Source organism: Cygnus olor, chromosome 6 (assembly GCF_009769625.2).
Source record: "Cygnus olor isolate bCygOlo1 chromosome 6, bCygOlo1.pri.v2, whole genome shotgun sequence".
NCBI lineage: Eukaryota > Metazoa > Chordata > Aves > Anseriformes > Anatidae > Cygnus > Cygnus olor.
This window is the reverse complement of record NC_049174.1, coordinates 24,312,991-24,331,767: the sequence shown is the minus strand read 5'-3', so window position 1 is coordinate 24,331,767 and position 18,777 is coordinate 24,312,991. Positions and strand designations below refer to the sequence as shown.

The 18,777-nt window shown below is 43.3% G+C and overlaps 1 protein-coding gene across 1 annotated transcript in view; it reads left to right on the top strand.

Moving 5' to 3' along the window:
- KALRN (kalirin RhoGEF kinase) overlaps positions 1-18,777 on the top strand; it is a 500,534-nt gene that overhangs the window by 443,305 nt on the left and 38,452 nt on the right. Inside the window, 11 exon segments of the mRNA XM_040562309.1 lie at positions 1,563-1,846; positions 2,705-2,809; positions 6,279-6,374; positions 7,990-8,120; positions 11,231-11,297; positions 12,672-12,775; positions 15,242-15,311; positions 15,748-15,834; positions 16,599-16,691; positions 17,756-17,806; positions 18,128-18,205. Of these exon segments, the coding sequence (XP_040418243.1) occupies positions 1,563-1,846; positions 2,705-2,809; positions 6,279-6,374; positions 7,990-8,120; positions 11,231-11,297; positions 12,672-12,775; positions 15,242-15,311; positions 15,748-15,834; positions 16,599-16,691; positions 17,756-17,806; positions 18,128-18,205 (1,166 nt within the window).

Sequence of the window (18,777 nt, the reverse complement as noted above, 5' to 3'; positions counted from 1 at the left end):
CCCACTCCTCCTGTTGTCAGAAGACAGACGAGTTAGATTTTCTGCTCTCTGGGAAATGAACTTTGACTTCTAACTGCTTACAATTATTTCCATATGTTCTAAAAACCTGACTTTTGATCCCAGGTACGTAACAAATTACTGTTGTAACTTCTGACTGAGGCCATCTCTGGTTGTGAAGCCTTGTAAGTCCCCTGGTCTGCAGGTTACAAGCTGACAGACGATACGGGCTGCGATCTCTGCTGGGTGTGCAGCCGGCTGTGAGCAACAGCTCTGCCCACCAGGGCAGGAGCTCTGCGTGCAGGTGGCAGAAACTGGCTCCTAAACCAGTATAGGGGACTGGGAGAGCAGCTCTCCCTCAGCACAGGCATTACCCAATATCTGTCACGGTATTTATTGTTGAACTGCAAATATCTGCGTGCACCAGGCTGTGTTTGTGTAACTTATGTTTTTGTTTTCTGCTGGGGTGGGTAGGAGATTCAGAGATAAACATCTAAAAATGTTTAATAACATCAGGTGACTGCTTTCTGATGTTGAGTGTGAGATGAGCCTTACAAGAGTGTGACAGAATTTCTGAATTCTGTAAAAAAATAATAATAAAAAAAAAATTCTTCTTAAACTGCGTGGGATAAAGCACCTCGGTCCCTGATCCCTCCTGGGGAGGGAGTTGCCTTTGCCATAGTTTCAGGAAGGTGAGAGCAGGGCACTTGTTCCTAAAGGGCAATTGAGAAATGTTCCAGCAACTTGTTTGCTTTGTTTTTAAAGACTTACTGATATTGGCACATCTTTGCTCTGTTGCTTTGGGAGGGTAAGGGAGGTTGTGCCCATTTCTAAGGTGCGAGTCTGAACATGTGTATTGATAATTGCAGTTGGATATGGTTCAGCAGAATTTCCTGCTAGGATATAAAGGAAATCTTCTTAATTTTAAGCCTGTATCTCCTTCTTGGGTGTTTCCTTTGGTTTGAACAATTTGTCGTCTCTTGTAATTGTTCATTCCAATTCCTTAGTTCTAGGGAAGGTGCGAAGTCTTCTGACAAATTGCTTTCAGGGGCAAAGGAGATAATTTTAAGGTGTTTCAAATAACCTTCGAAAGTTAATATGTAGTCAAACTAACAGTAATGTTATTGAGGTCTGGCAACGGCTGAGAAACGTTTATGGCATCAGAACCTGACAAAGTGTTGGTGGCCGTCAGATCTCTTGTAGTAATCTGCTTTTTGTGCTTGATTTCTTCCTGACAATTCACAATGAAATCTGTGAGAAGAAGCTGAGAAATTCAGCATTTAACACGAAATTCAGGCTTTCATCAAAAACTAGGTAACTGTGATCTTTCTTAAGGACAGACAGTGCAGTAGGAGATGAGTGAAGTGTGTAAGATAGTGGAAAATGCCCTCTGCTTGGCATATTCCTCTCTGGTGTGCAAGAAATATTACACAATGTTCGTAGGTCACAACATTTTCCATTGAGGCATTTTGTATTTTCATGTTTAGAAATGTCAAGCGCTTGATGTACACTAGGAAATAGGGCAGTGGCTGGTATAATCTCCCGCATGCACTGCTCTCTTGCAGAGGCATATTCAGTTTCTTCCAATGACAACGGGGGCAAGTCAGATTCGGTGGCCAACCTACAGCCTCAGCCATCCCTCAACTCCATCCAGAGCTCTCCCGGCCCCAAGCGCTCGACCAACACGCTGAAGAAATGGCTGACCAGTCCTGTGCGCCGGCTGAACAGCGGCAAGGCTGAGAGCAACATCAAGAAGCAAAAGAAGGTGCGAGACGGCAGGAAGAGCTTTGACCTCGGCTCACCGAAGACCGGAGATGAAACCACTCCGCAAGGAGACAGCGCCGATGAGGTGTGTGCTGGGGTTTGTTGCAGGGAAGCCTGATGTTTCTGATAGTCTGGGGTGTGTGATTCGCACTTGAGCAAATGCAGCTCCCTGAGGGTCTAGAGGGAGCAGCGAATCATATGAAAAACTAAATTGATTAAAGCTGTCTTGCAAGAAGTATTGTCATCTAAAGAGCAGCGGAATGTGTAGGGAACAGCTTTTCAGTCTGCATACATTGTCATCCTTTAACTAGATTTTTTAATAGCCTACTGGGAGTCTGCCAAGGATAGAAATGAAGCCATTTCTGAGCAGCTGCTATCACTTTTTGCTGAGGTTCATATCACCTTCATCGTGCCGTGGCAGTGTAATTCCTTATTGAAAGAGAATGCTCAGAGAAATAGCCATGTCTCTGTTAAATCGGCTGCGCGTTTGTAGCTGCAGTTTCTCTGCAGGCATGTTCTTTGCTAGAATGGCTCTTTCCTGACAAAGTGAGTAAGGAATTACAGGCAGAAAATGGAGAAGATATTAACTGAACACAAATAGAGCAATGCATTTTGAAAACTGTACATTGAGCTGTTTTCATTTAAATTAGAAAATACTTTTCCATCAGCACACAGAAGCTGTAGCTGCTGTAGCTGCTTTGGTGCTACAGTACTTGTGTTCCTGTAACTCGTAGAATTTAATAGGATTAACAGGCCAAACCTTGCATCTTTATCGCTTCTCTTCTATGATGCTTAGTATTACCTGCAACTCTCTCCACCCAGTGCCATATTGAGACACTGTTAGTATCACTAACAGATTCAAAGCCTGGTGGCAGGGCTCAAATATCTGAAAAGATAAAAAGAAACCCCTCCGTTCCTCTAATTATATTTCACTTTCCTTCAGAAGAGCAAGAAGGGTTGGGGAGAAGATGAGCCAGACGAAGAGTCTCATACACCTCTTCCTCCTCCCATGAAGATTTTTGACAATGATCCAACCCAAGATGAGATGGTAAGACCTCCTCTACTGTACCAATTTGCTCTTTAAGTGCTTTTCTCACAGAGCTGTCTTATAGTGGTTTCACAGTGGTGTTCTAGACGTGTGGTTACACTAGGCACCTACGTGTGAATCATAACCTAATACCTCTCACCAACTGGATTTACAAACAGTGCCTGATAAGCAGTTTAGCCCTGGGATTGCATTTCACGTCAGGTGTGGTGTGTTTGTGCTGTGTGTGGTCAGAAACTCCACTCAGGCTGATGACGTGTGTTCTCCACGCGGGTTTCAAAAGTGCTGTTGGTGTCTGGCAGTAGCAGCAGAAATGGTATTTGGTGGCAGCCTGGGCCTGAGAACTAGGATAGAAGCTGAAGTCTGCTTGAATCCCAAAATGCCACCTTTACCAAGAGTTGGATAACTTGTGCTTTCCACCAGGCTTTCATGTGGTTGGGCTCCAGGAACTTTGTCAGTCTGTATCCCGCCACACACCCTCTATTCTGAAGTGCCTTAAGACTTGCAGGTGGAGAAACCTCCCCAGTCCTAGCATTTGGTATTTCTGGTCATAGATCTCTGCCGTTAGCTAGGGTCTGCTGAATGTTAAATCAGGAATTTGTTGTGGTAGATGGTGCAGTTGTTTGCAGCGTCCTTCAATTACTGTTTTGGACTTGAGGTGAGAATCTGTGAATTTGGCTATGGAAGGGGTTCGCTTTCTCAGTTAGTGTGGGCCCTGTCTGCATGTGTCCTCCCCCACCCTCTCCTGGTGCTGGCATCTCCCTTGCAGAAATCCATCCTCCTGTCTGGCTGTTTCCTGCTTTCCTGCTGGCATCTGTTTTTAGCACTGCCACTTTTGTATCTCTATCCTCTGATTGTAATTACTGCATGCAAAGAAGCAAGGATAGGGGAAATTAATAAAATTAAAAAAAAAAAAAAAAAGTGATAACCTAGAATGTTCCTGGGAAAGGTTCAGGCAGCAGTTTGGAAGAAGAGCGAGAGGAAAGGGAGCAAACGTTTCTGGGATGCGAAGTGATGGAGGAAAGGATTCGGGGCTCGCTGCTAATCTGCCAGGAAGTGCTGTGACATTGCGGTGGCAGCAGGGCCAGGAGGAAGCAGCTGGAGCCCCGGACTGGTGCTCTCTGAGCGCTGTGTGTGCTGCTGGCTGCCTGCGAGGGGCAGGGGCGAAAGGTCGGCGAAGCAGAGCTCTGGTGGATCCGTGCCCAGCACAAGAGCAGTTGCTCCTGGCTTGTTCTCTGGGTCATTTAGCTAAATAGTTTGGGGTTAGTTTGTTTGTTTGTTTGTTTAAAGAGAAAGAAAAACAAAGCTGCTCTAGCTCTGGTCACTTCCTTTATGTCATGAGGACACAAAACTTCAGCCCACAAAAATGGCTCCTGAACTCCCTGGCACAGAAACACTAAACAAGTGATGTCTGAGCCATTCTGGAGCCAAAAGCTCTTTAACTGTGTTAATTTGGCCATGGCTCTTTGCTCATGTCCTGTGACTGCTTACAGGTACAGCCTTAGGTTGGAAGAGCAGCAGCGTGGGGAAGCAGCGGTGGTAGGAGGTGACACCCTGTCCTAGCAGTAACAGTGCTTCGCCATTCCTGGCGGCGCTTATAACCACAAATCACCAGATACCTTCATATCAGAAATTCATAATTTACTTACTGGGAAATTGAAATACCATTTTTTGATTTGCCTCACACAAACTGGGCTCTTTGGTCAATAACCGAAGAGTTGTATTTTATCCTGAAAGACTTGTAGGCAGCAAACGTTTCCGTGCTCCCTTGAAAATCCCTTGAAAATCCTGCATTTATTTACTTTTTAGAGATACTGAGCAATTTGGGGTAAAAGAAGCGAGAGCAACAGCTGTTCAGTGCCTCCAAAATTTGGATTCCTCCCACTAGAAGGGTTATGTTTGACAGTTATCATCTCTGTATTTGTCCGGTATCTCTTAGAGTCCCTGTTTTCAGTCTTTTTCATCCTAGACATGCCTGTCGCATTGCAGGTGAAGCCGTCTGCCTGAACTTTTACATTTGTATGAGATTCCTGCATTACCAGCCTAATTCCTCAATTACCAGCCTGATTACCTGTAATTTTTGTTGTTGTTGTAATTAGAACTGTTGATTAGATGTATTATTTGAGTGAAAGAGGAGACTAAAAGTGGCACGCTGTTCACTCTTCTGCTTTGTCTTTCTCCTTTCCTTTTTTTTTCCTGGGGCTGTGTCACTCACCATGAGCAGCATCCCCAAAGGGCTGCTGAAAGAGATGGCCAGCTGCCTAACTCCTGCCATCGCCTTTCCATGTCTTGTTCCCCAGCACTATTTACTCTCAGATGTGTGTACGTTGGCACCTGCCTGATGACTTCACTGAAATAGGTACTCTCCAGAAGACTTATATGAAGTAGCTGAGAGATGAATAAGCTTTTTAATAATTCTACTGCAGAATTTTTAAAAATTTAGCCATGTTTAGTCTGTGTCAGTCTGCTGAAAGCTGGTTATCAAAGGGTTTGGTCAGTATTTCGTTCAGAAGAAATGTACGTACAGGTGAGGTAATAAATATTAATTCCCATAGGTATCATCTGAGCTTTGGTTTTCAAACTGAGATTTCTTAGGACAAAGACCAAGGGGTGCCCACGTAGAGCAAAAACCTTAAGCTAGAGCTGAGCATTTCACAGAGAGGCCAGCCTTCACACTGCCGTGGGGATGTTTGGGCAGCATGGTGATGAGGTCTTAGCGTTTCTGGAGATTTGTAACAATTTTCAAATTTTCAGTTGAGACTGAAAATATTTTAACTGATGCCAGTAGGGAAAAGTAAGCATCTGCAAAGAGTGTTTCTGCCCCTCCTATGCCAGGTACCTAGGATAGATGATACACATAAGGGAATTTTCTCTCCACTGATTACAGAGAGGGGAGAGAAAAGATACAAATTTTAGATGGCTGAAGTTGCATGAATGCGTGGTATCATCTGAGTTCATTTGGAGTTGCGTTTGATCTTTGGGGAAGGAAGGAGGAAGGATTTCTTCGCCCCTGCCTTCCTCCCCTATTGCCCGTAACTCCACGTGTACCTTCACTTATTGCATCTATTAAATATGCATGTATGGGGGAGTGGGTAATTTCTTACATCTGCAGCAAGAAGATCAATTTTCTGGAGTCTGTAAAACCATAGATGTCCTTGGAAGGAGGAACCAGCAGACATTAAGAATATTTTAGCACGGTTGCAAATGAACTTCAGTTTTTTGATGCCGCTCCCTGTTTCCCAGCCTTGGAACTGCTGCAGAGGAATGTGCAGTCAGACTTTGATGGCAGTTCTGTGCTTGTCTGATACAGCAACACGCACTCACTTTACTGTGCATGTGTTCCTCTAACCCTCCTGCTCCCCTTCTACGTTTACTCTTCTCCTGTCTCAGAAGCTGCTTCACTGACCACTGGTTTCCTGTTCCCTTCTCATCCTCCTAACTTGCTTTTCCTTTGCAACCTGGTGTCTTGCAGTCCTCTTCTTTGCTAGCTGCTCGACAGAGCTCCTCCGATGTCCCGACTGCTGCGGATCTTGTCAGTGCAATAGAAAAGTTGGTCAAAAGTAAGCTGGTAAGTTTAGTGCTGTGAAAACTGTGTATACAACAGGCCTGATACAGCTCTAAGGAAGGGATTTAAAGTCTACTTCTGTTTCTGGTTTCCTTGCTTTCCACCTTCATCTGCTGTGCTTCTATTAACCCTGTGTGCTCTGCTTCTCAGTAGAGTATCTAATATTTTTGCTCCACATGTGAGACGAAGCCCATAGGCTCTGCACTGCAAAAGTCAAAAGGCAGTTTTGGAGAGGGCTTTGCAGGGTATGAGCTACTGTACTGTCCTCTTCCTGGGGACTGTTCTTTCCCTGCAATGATTTAAAAAACAAACAAAATTGTTCTGAGGCAGAGGAGTTTTGATACCCAACATATGAATTTGTTTGGTATTCTGGCTTCTCTGAAAAAACTCTCTGAAGAGTAAAACTGCTTGAAGTATCACAGTTGTGCTTTAATTTTCACAAAGATTCATATGTTGCTTTTAATCTGTTGTGTCAACTCTACCTGACAGGGTCTGGAATAAGCAATACAAATGCTCTGGGTTTAATTTCTTCAAAAATTTCAATATCACGCACTCGTGCACTGTCATACACGACATGTACGGTCCCACGTCTGTTGGACAAGGAGTAAATCGTGTTTCGTGTATTGGCTTCTTTTAAGTTTTGCACCCAAAAGTACAAAATGTTAATATAAAAGATAAACCTTTTTTTCTACATGTCCCAGGACCTCTAAAATTAGGAAAACGCTTGCTTTGAGCAAGTTTTACTGATTAACAAACCAGTATTGAAGCAGAGTTACGATAAGCCTACAAAGGTTTATTTCCTTACGTGTGTGAAAACAACACACACAAAAAAAAATAAATCATTGAACTATTGTAAATGTGCAAGCAGCACTGTCTAGTGAATCATCAGAAAGTTTTGGCATTTTCTCAGTTTGAGATGTTGTTACGAAGAGGTCTGTGTTAATAGGGTGCTCGATTGGTGTAAGTGGAGAAGGATCTCTTTGGGACATGGGAAACTGAGAAGGACATTCCCAGAAAATTTACTCAAAATAGTTTTATTCCATTGAGGGACTAAAAATTTTTAGTATTTCATTAACCCAGTTACATGTGTTTTCAGAGGATATTTTATTTTCTCTCCCCAGTGTGCACACTGTTAGGTCAACTGCGATTACTTTCCAGGGATTTGGGGGAAACTTTAATTATTGTGGAATGTTGCTCTGTATCCATCCGTTTGTTTCAGCCTGTGTTCTACTTTGCTACTAGGAATTCTTGCTCAGTCTTTGGCAGAGAAACACTTTCCACGTGTAGCCTAACCTTGGGTCTGATTGTGACACTAGGATGCTATCAGGTTGTTTTGAAATAATTTGGAAGAGTTTTTTCATCCTGGGGCTACTGGAATGTTTTTTTCACCTTCTGGCAAAAGGACATTTTCTCTGTTTTTAATCCTTTTTGGAGGAGGGGGCTTGTATCAATTTAAAACTAGTTTGGTTTTGTCTCATTAAGGCCAGGGGGAAAGCTGAATATTCATCTTGGTTTTAGACTGCACTGATGATTGCAGAATTGACTTGAAACAGACGGTAACACCGATGCTGGAGTTCAAGGGTAATGTTTTTTCTGTTGTTCTTTGGGGTTTTCGTAGACCCTTGAAGGAGGATCTTACCGAGGAACCTTAAAAGATGCCACTGGCTGCTTAAACGAAGGAATGACGCCTTCAACTCCCCCAAGAAACCTTGAAGAGGAACAAAAAGCCAAAGCAATGAGAGGCAGGATGTAAGTTGTCTCGCTGGTTCTTATTTCTGAAATACTCACCCAGGGAGGGCACGTAGCTGCTCTGAAAGAATACTTTGTAGTCATTGATCGAGCACAGAACTGGGAGTAAAACTGTGTCCTGCTGCATCTGTTTCTTCTTAACCTGCAAAATACCTTTAAAAAGTGCTTTCACACCCAGGAAGTTCATCTTCACTCTTAAAAATGTGCAGCTTTTACCCCAGATAGCAAATATCTAGTACTGTAGAAGCCTCTGGGCAGTTACACACAGAGTTACTGAGGTGTTTGCTTTGGAAATTACTATGCCAGAGGTGAAATCAGCTTGCAAAGGAGAATATATTGTTGACCTTGTTAGCTACTTTCAAGGAAAAGCAAAGAGATTTTTTTTAATGAGATAATGATTTTTCACCCTAGCGAAGGAAGGGGCAGAATTCAGTGACATTTGCGGTGGGAAAATGCCACTGAAGAGAAAGTTTAATTTGGGAAACCCTCATGTTCGTGGTAATGGGAGAGGAAGCAGGAACAAAGTGTTGCAGGTCTGTGAAAGCCATCGTTATCTCCTGTAGTTTGTTGTAGGAAGCTGGAGAAGCACTACAGAGAGGGACAGGATGGGCTGCCAGCGGCAGGCAGGGGCACAGCACTCCTGGGCATGAGTGGAAGAAGCTTTCTGCTAAACAGCTGTCAGTCTTTCTGCAGGAAACCTCTCCGCCCATGCCTGTCTCCTAAAAGTTCCTTGATATTTCAATTTTTGGGGTTTTCTGGTAGCAGTTCATTCATTAGATAACTTCAGGTTAGTGCAGAGACCTTGCTGGTGTAAGCCCCCGTACAGTAAGGCTTTATAACTTGTGACGCTTCTGGCAGGCAGACTGGCAGCGTAATTAGCTGCTGCCTCCGTCCAGATTTCCGAAACACCAGGATGTTTAGGAACACCTGCTAGTGGCTTTCAGCACAAGACATCTGTCTCCTCTCCAGCTCCCTGGTGTCTGTGCTCTGTGTCTGTGCCTCTGGCTGTGTGTAATTCCATAGCCATATTAGGCAGCCGGGCTCCAAACTCGAGCTGTGACCCCCATTTCCCACAAAACAGCAATTGAATCCTTGCACAGGCATGGGCGGTCATTTCCTCTGTCTCAGGCAACATGTGCCTGTCAGCAGTTAGCCTTGGCACTGGGAAACCCCTGTTCCATCAGACCCGATTTCAGCATCCCTGTGAGCAGCCAGGCAGCAGTCTTACTGAGCAGTGTCAGTATAGCCTGAGCGTGGAGTTACTGAGATACTCAGATATTCAGACTGACTCAGAGTGAGAAGGCTCTACCCCTGGTGTATTTAATGCCGTTTTAACTACAGCTGTGTAGACAATACCTGCCGGTGGCTGGGGCAGGCACTTTCTGAGCAACTGCCTGCCTGCCCTCGCTCTGTGTTGTCAGATGAGGAGATGAGTGATCTCGAATTTTGGCAACACACTTCTTAGAAATCTCAAATTTGGGACTGCCTGTGTCAGACAGGCTTCAGGGAACTAGCAGAGGACGAAGGCTGGTTTTTTTTTTTTTTTTTTTTTTTTTTTTTGCTTTTTAGGGAGAGAGGAGGTGGGGAACCCTAGTGCCAAGTTTAACTTAAGTAATGGAGATAGAGACCCTGGTTCCTAAAACGGGTACAAGTTGCCAGGTTTAATCTGCTGCTTCATTTTCAGAGCAGGCTTTGCCCAGCTGTACCCTCACAGCAGGTGAAACCGGGGAGCTGGGGGTGGGTGGTGGCAGAGGTTCCCCAGCCTCTGGGCACCCCTCTGCTCCATCAGGAGCAGTGCAGACAGAGGGGATTTGAGCCTGTGTGGGTGAGACATGGCCAGCCTGTCCCAAGGGCACCAGGTCAGCCAGCGAGAGGGCACCTCACGGGACGCACTCGGCCAGGCCGCACGCGGCTGCTGTGTGAGGGAGCAGCCTTCTGCCCCGCTCGTGTTTACTACCCAGGCACGCAGCTTGGCAGGGCGCTGCCGAGAGCACAAGCATCTGGCACCACCGCTGCCAGCCCAGGCCTCTGCCAAGCGGGCTGGATTTCACTCTCAAATGAACATGGAGCTGTCTGACCTCTCTCTGCCTCGTGTCCGAGCATCTCCTCCCTGCATCCAAGCAGCTCCTCTGCTCCGTCCAAGCAAGGGACACCTCGGGAGCTCAGCCATTGTATTGGAGCCAAAAGCCAGCTTGTGTTTTTCTTCCCCTAGATATTCTCAAGCAGGCTTTTATCTTAGCACTGTTTGCCCTCAGACCTATCGCTTCAAGTGGGTCAGCCTGCTGATTGACATGAACAGAGCGATATTAGACATGAAAGCGCTCCTCTATCTTGTTAGCCTTGTTACCGCCGGAGAGAGCTGGAGCACAGATGGAGTTTATTTGTCATGTGCCAAATCCGTATATTGGCGTAATTGAGAGGAAAACTGTCTGCAGCAAGCTGTAACTTCTTGAAATTGTCCTCGAAAGAACATTATGTGATTAGTCAGTTTGACATACAAAGGAGGGTTGTTGTTTTTTTTAGCTCGGTGTTGTTTGCATGCATCAAGCCTTCATTAGCTGACTCTCCTCCCCGGGATTATTAGTTCTGAGATAAGTGGAAATCACCGGACACCCCCACAAGGATTACCTAGGCTGAGAGATTAAGCTCTGCATTAAGGCAGGAAGGAGAACTTGTTTTCCAATGTTTGAAACTTCCAAATTACATCTTAACTGGGGCAAGAAACTCTTCTAAATGCTGCAAAATGGGTTGGGAAATGTCCCCATTGCTATCAGGAGGGCTGCATGGGGGGGGGGGGGGACAGATGAGAGCAGGGAAGGGAGAGTTGGTTCAAAGCAGAGGCACCTGGTTGTGCTGCTGGTCTAGCACTGCCCTGGGACCTGGTGTGAAAGAGGGGAAGAATGAGAGACGAGTTAAGAGCACTGAAACTACTCTGGCCTGAAATGTGAAGTTTTTGTCCTTTTTGTCCCACTGAGCTATGAGCGAAGAGAGAGTCGGGTTGTGTTTCCTGGGATGGTGCTGGTTTTGTTTCAAGAGGTAATATGTCATAAGAGGACCAAACAGTAACATCAAGGAACATGGTCAAATGCGTGTATTCTGTTTTAATTTAGGTTTGTCTTAAATGAGCTGGTGCAGACCGAAAAAGACTACGTCAAAGACTTGGGAACTGTTGTGGAGGTGAGCTGAAGCAAGCCCTGCTATGCAAAATGTTTTCTCACTAACAAACACCATGCTGCAAAGTGGCAACAACAAAAAATACAGCATGAGAAACAAACTGGTTTATTTCACACACTGCTTCCATGGTCCCCTCCTCATGTTGACAGAAACAAGAAGGAATGTCTTCGGAAACTATTTCTGTTTCCATCTAACAAATGTTGTATTTTAGGTTTCAACTCCATGCAAAGGTTTTTCTTGGCTACCCTGCATCTAACAAACTCTGCTGTAATGCAGCCTTGAGGGCAGTGGGAGAGAATAATTTCTGCCCCTTCCATTTATTTCATTCCATTCTTGCTGTCATGCAGTGATACCACTTCAAATCAATACTGAGCAGTGGTAGCACATACTTTCCTTGAGTTTGCACCGGGGTTGCAGTGCTGTGTTTGAATACCTTCCTGAAGTCTGGCTTCGGATCTGCGCTGAGGTGCGTGTGTGGCCAATGGATTCATGTTTTGGGGGAAAAAAAAAAAGAAAAAAAGCCCACACCCACAAACCTTGAGATAACATAGAGGGAGTTTTTTTGTTTAGTTTTTTTTCCTATTTTTTTTCAAAAGCAGTCATCGTTTTGTAAGTTTCAACTTGTAAAGACCTGGCTGATCCCTAGGGATCACCTGTCAGAGACAACTCACACGCATGGTCCGGTTTGATTCCCAGCAAGGACTGAGAACTGGAGGCACTCGGTTGAAGTGGGCTTTCAGGAATGCTTCTGGCATTCACTAGTCCAAGGAGAATTATCAGCCCGTCTAGCAGTGATTTTCAAGAGCTTCCAAACTTGAAGACCTTTGTGTTATCTTCTGTTTACATCACGCTCCACTGGCAAAGCTAACAGGGCTGCAGTGCTCCAAAGACTTATAAAGAAACTCTCAGGAGGTGTGAGAAATCCTGTTCATGTGACTCTTTAAACTTGCTGCATGGCTTTGTGCTCCCACAAAACGTTCATGGTGATGAACAGAAGAATTTTGTCTGTACAGAGTCTGGCTTCTCCCTCTTACCAGCAAAGCCAAGAGCATGATAAGCTACTTTTGTTTAACTTTTATCTTCTAATTGCACTTGTCACTTCAATGACATCTGACAAAGGTTCCTAAAACAACTGTAGTTATTCAGAATAAATCCTTTAAAGTTTTCTTTTAAGCAGACTATGTAATTTAGGGTATCTAGATGGGTTTCTGATTTTAAGTTGTAAAAAAAAAAAAAGGTATTTTAAGTGTTTTCAAAGCAAAAAGCCTGACATTAAACTTTTATTTTTTTTTCAATGAGTGTAATTATTCTTTATTACTCTTTATTCACTATTCTTTAAGTGAACCCTTTGCTAATCACTGATCATTAATCCTAAAGGGCTTCATGAAGCGAATAGAAGAAAAAGGAGTTTCTGAAGATATGAAAGGGAAAGACAAGATAGTATTTGGCAATATTCACCAGATCTATGACTGGCACAAAGAGTAAGTCATCGGTTTAATTTGCTTTTAAGCACCCTTGTAACCACTCATTTGTGAAGGACTGGGGTATGTAGTATCTGTACATCTAAGCTGCTTTTACTTGAACATCAGCAGGTCATTCAGGGCCGAGCTTCCAAAGGATGTTGCCTCACTTTAAATGGTCTCTGCTGGTTTGTAAGTGCTGCCTCCTGACTTTACAAATCATGGCTGCTGTGACTACCAAGAATATGTTACAGTTCATGTGCTTTTATCCACAGTTCAACAGTATACTAGATCCTGATATAAGGCTCTGTCTACCCAACCAAAAATGGCAGAGCTGCATGATGCAAAGCATCAATCCTACATAAAATCCTTTTTCCCAGTGAAAAAAAATGCAGTGGGCTGCAGCTTTGCACTGGCTGGCTTCATGGGAGGGTGTTTGTGGTACCATCTCTGATTGCAGATACAGCTTCATGCTGGTTCACACCCTATGCCAGGAGTGCTGGTCAGGGTGACAAAGATGTTGTGGACCACGAGGGAGTCTGTGTCAGTGCTGTGCTGCCAATGGCTCTGCCATTCCTTGCTGGGGAGCCACAACAAGAGGCTCCATGGGAGACATCACTGCGGTCAGTCCAGGGCTCCTGAACCAATGCAGGGCTCCTCAGCTGTCCCAGCATAGCTCCAAGAAGGGTGTTGCTTGTGGGGTGCTTGCTGGATCCCCAAAAAAGCCGCTGAGGCTGCCGTAACTCTCTTGCTTGGGTCACAGCTATAGGCTGAATTCATCCTGCCACTGAGTGGTAGCAATGTTGGAAAATCATTGTTTCCTTCCTTTGTATGAACTACTACTACGTCACCCTCTTCTCGGCTCTCTGGGGTTTGTGGGCATGGATCTGGTGGTTCTAAGCAACACTAGCATCTGCACATGCAGCTGATAGGATCAAGAATGCTGACCACAGAAGCATTATTAGGCTAGGAGGGTGATGAGATACTTCTTGCATAAAAACTCTGACAGGCTTTGGCCTGTCTGATGCTTTTGACTCTGAGTTAGGAACTCTTTTCCTTGAAAATCTTATTCTGTCACCCTTCAAGCAGCTTTTGAAAAGTTGCTGGAAATACAAGGGTTATTTCAAACCCAGAGCCATTCTATTGTAACTTTATGAACAGCAGGGTCGTGCTTTTGGATAATGTGGTCACCGTTTCAACTCTGCCACTCAGAAAAACCCCACGCCTTTGGCTAACTAGAATTGGAGCACAGGCAGTGTGCATATCTGAGCAATGGACACCAGACTAGGTATTCCTTTGGCTCTGGACATTTCCCTCATCAAGGAGTCACAGTGTCATTGCCATCACGCATCTCTTGGGTGCCTATCAGGTCCTGTCTTTATGTTCTGACAACAGCTCTTGGGAGCGCAAAGCATAAAAATGCCAGAAAAATATTAAGTTTATACCAGCAATAGAGCATTTTAACCAGTGCCATTCATTGTTTAAATGTGATGATAAGAGTTTTCTGTAACGCACGGGGAGGGAGTCTCTATTTTTAGTTCTGCATATCTGGGTCAAGAAGTCTGTTTAAATGCAGATGAATTTAACTTTTTTACAGGATTGAGTTATGAAAGTAGCTGTAGCTGATGGTAGTGATAGGGTTGTTTAGTTAGGACAGCCGTTCAACATATATCTTCTTGGAGGTTCTGGGATTTCTTGGGGCCAGACCATTGCTGGCATATACTTTGCAGCTGGTTACTGTAGCAAATCCATGGAGGCGTTTGAGACAGAAATCCTGCAGTGAAAAAGAGGAACATCATGGAAATGGAGATTGTCAGGATTTACATACCAGTTAGAAAAACCTGTCAGCATTTCTAAACTTTAGTTGAGATGATAATACCTCACTTCCAGGCACCTCAGTGTATTCTTGGAAAGGGCATTCAAGCAGGCACTACAAAAGGTGCAGGTCAAGATAGAGGCTGAGTTTATGAATAAAACTAATGGTAATATATTGAGAAACATCATAAAATAGAACAGGCCAGTACTCTGTGACCAAAAAGGTGTTGATTTGTTTACTCAATTGAAAACTTCTGCATCTCTTTCATGATGACCAGTATTCCAAATCTGCTAATCCAACTGAGAACTCCTGGTAAAGCTTCAGTTGAGTTTTCACAAGTGTTTTGATACACAGACAGGTTTTACTTTAGAAGTTCTCAGTGAAGGAATGCAACTCTTGCAGTTAGTCATTGGCAGTTTTAAAAACCTGAAACCTCTGTAAGTGTAACAGTAAAGAAGACCAGATAGTTTGCAAGACAAGATCTCCATATTTCACAGTTCTCATCTACTGTTATAGAAATGCCACCATTAAGGGCTGAAGCCAGGCTTGTCTTTTCATTTATTATTGAATACTCTAGCTAAAATTGCATTGATATATTACTGAAGGATGACTGATTTGCCCTGGAATGACCTAAAAAAAGTCTTCTGAAATGTTGATATCCTTTCTTTCAGCTTTTTCCTGGCTGAACTGGAAAAATGTCTTCAAGAGCATGACCGTTTAGCACAGCTTTTTATTAAGCATGTAAGTTTTATTTTGTTACCTATCTCTAGTCTAATCGTCATTTAAAGTGTGATAACTCCTTTCCAAAAGCATCTGCTTGTGTTGTCTTGATATTTTTACATGTCTAAACTTAATTTAAACATTGTTATTCATCTTCAGCGAGCAGATGGGTTTCCCTGAAACATTAGTCACCATCTTCTTGCAGACTTCTTATTTTGGGGGAAAAATTGGTCTCCCAATTAACTGGCTTCCCCCATGGAAACTTCCCTTGCCTAAGGGGCAGAAGTGGGAAACAGAACCAGTTATCAGTTTGCTTCCCCACTTCAGGAAACTAAATCTTTGATTAAACTAAAAAGAAAGATGACCTAGCAGAACATTTTAGCAATTTTCTGCCAGCTTGTAATAGCAGAACGGTAGCCAGTATCTCACCAGGCTGCTGTGCATCTTGTTTTCACAGGAGCGCCGATTACACATGTATGTGGTGTATTGCCAAAATAAGCCACGATCTGAATACATAGTAGCTGAGTATGAGGCATATTTTGAGGTAAGCGTGGCTCATTATCCATTATTGCTACTTATAGCTGTGAGTCCTAGCAAAGAAGACCATTCTGTAACCCATGAGGTTTGTCTAAAACAAACTCCAGACCATGTTGGTATTGTGCATGCTGCTAAATTCTCTGCTATAGGGAAGAAAAGTTCATTTTGTCTCAATTTCTAATGTTAATTTCTAATACATACTTGATCCAGTGCTCAGTGTCTGTCGTCTTCAGAGTGCCACAACTGAATTCTGTCCAAAATAAAACAGACTTTTTAATCTGTAGCCTACAAACAGGGGAGGAGGTGAAAGTTCTTGGAGCTGGGTGGTGCCTCTCATAAATTTCCAATAATGTTGTTTCAAGAAATCTGTGGGACTAGACACATTTAGATATTAATGTGAAAGAAGCTTGTTTAGCAATGGGAAGATATTTTGTTTCACCCAAGGGCACAAGGCGTGTTCTGTAGGACTTGTTTGTGAGCAAATCCCTGCCGCAGTGGAGAGAGCAGTCTCCAGACCTTGCAGCCCTGCTCGGTCAGCTCGAAGTGGGAAGGAATCTTGTGCTTTCAAATGTCTTCCAGCTGGGTCATGACTTTTACCCAGTCCCTGCCTAAATAGGATATGCCAGATTTTTAAATCCTCTAAAATACCCTTTTGCAAACAAAAGATTAAGAACAGATCAGCTTTCTGTAGAAATAAGTCTCTGCAGAGACATTTTATCTCTGCCTTACTCTGTGCTTCTTTGCAATTGTTTTTTAATCCTCAATCTTTAGGAGGTTCAACAGGAAATAAACCAACGACTAACCATCAGTGATTTCCTGATCAAACCCATTCAAAGAATAACTAAATATCAGCTTCTTCTCAAGGTGAGTGGAAAGATGCAGTTTGGATCTTGTACTAGACACTGTTATTTTAAATCAGCCTTAGTTTTAATTGAAGAATAACTTCATAAAATTAGGAAGAAAGAATATTTATATGTGGGCATACAATGGTAGCATCCTGTGAAAAATGTCCAGAGAGCAGGAGGGTCCCATCTGTGGGAATAGTTTGTAATTGATGATAATCAGAAGATTTTTTTTAATAATTTTCTGTTGGAATATTTTTATAGGAAAATAAATTTCAAATATAAATTTTCATCCTCTAAAATTTCAAAGCAAACTTGCATTCAAGTTTTTTAAATTGCAGTACATGCACACGAGACGGTTAATAAAGCCATTCTTTGGTGCTGAATGGTATGTCACTATTTATTCTGAATGTCTCAGAGTATCTTATCGCTGAATATCTCTCTTCAAATTAGCATGCAAAACATATTTCCACAATATTCCGGTCTGAAAATCTGGGGAGTCCATGGTAATTTTTTCCCCAAGGAGTATGACCACTGTGGTTTCTGCTGACTTTATTCACTATGCCAATTACTCAGCATTTCTGAATATTCATCCTTAGGGGTCTCAAGGTAACATCCAAAATTAGGCATGTCTGAACCATACACTGTAATTTCCAGCAGTACCAGGACTCTGAGGTGGTTTCTCCTCTTTTTTGAACTAGTCTCAAGCAGGCTGCCATCAGCCCACAGTTTCGTAACTGCACACTTGTGAAGAGACAGCAGCATGTTCCCTGAAATGCCAAAAGGAAAAGAAAATTCCTCAAGCATGTGTGGTCCTGTGGCTTAAGACAGGGACCAAGTCAGCATTCCCGAGGGCTAATCCCAGCTTTGTCTTTTTTTGTGGTATTTTCAGCAACCATCCACACCCCTTTTCCATATCTACAAAGTGGTTATAACATTCAGCAACTTTTGAAGATGTATTCATTAATATTAGCAAGTTCCTTCTCAGAAACTCGCATGCTAAATACACTTTTTCTTTTTTAAAACTGACATCTTCTGTCTTCTCTTTCTGAAGTGCCTTAATGCAAACCTTTCTGCTTTCTCTAGGACTTCCTGCGGTACAGTGAAAAAGCTGGGCTGGAGTGCTCAGATATAGAGGTATGTTTTCATGGTCTGGACAGTGGTACTGCATTTTCTAATGGCACTTTATATGCAGAAATGAAAACCCCAGTAGTCTTTTGACAATGATTGAAGATCCCGCTGATATTTCAAATGTGATGTTTCTCTTTAGCTTCAGTCAGAAGAAAAGATGAAGGCATGGTCCTCTTTTAGACATTACTGTAAATGTTCAGTACATGAGGGCCTCAACGTGAATAATTTCTAGCAGTGACTATGCTGTTGGAGTCCATTGTTTGACACTTCGCTTTTAGGGACCCTCTGATTTCCTCGTACCAATACAACCTTTGTTTTCCTTAACAGAAAGCAGTTGAATTAATGTGCCTTGTACCGAAACGCTGCAATGATATGATGAACCTGGGTCGCCTCCAGGGCTTTGAGGTACGTTCTGCTTGTAATAACAACCAGGCTAGGAAAGGTGTTTTATCTTTCTATGATTGTCTCTACAATCAACCCCATCCCAGGCTGTTTATCTAGTGCTCGCTCTTCTCCAGTGGTGAGCTGCATGCTTTAGTGAGGTTTTGAAGGTGTCATTCTAAACTTATAACAATCAAGCTATTGTTTCTTCAAAATGTGAGGTCTGTGAAAGCTTCTGCAAGCCTGAATTAGACTTCTTATCTCTGTTGTCAGAGCAAAATAAACATTGAACCAGACCGCTCTGCCTGTTAGTAAGGTCACCTAACATTAACAGCTCCCTCCAAGTTTGGCAACATCCAGGAGGGGACTCGTGAGTTATAACCCCACAGGTTACAACTTGGGGTTTGTAACTAAGCCAGTGTAGTCTTTGGCAGACCCAGTGAGATGTCTTATCTCCAAAATGAAGTTTAAGTTTCTCATACCTTGTTATATATCACGGCATTCCTGCAAACAGGTAGGTCCTGTTTCGCACCTTCAGAGGTTGCATCTTTCACTTCGGGTTTGGGGGAGATGAACACATGACCAGAGGGAATCCA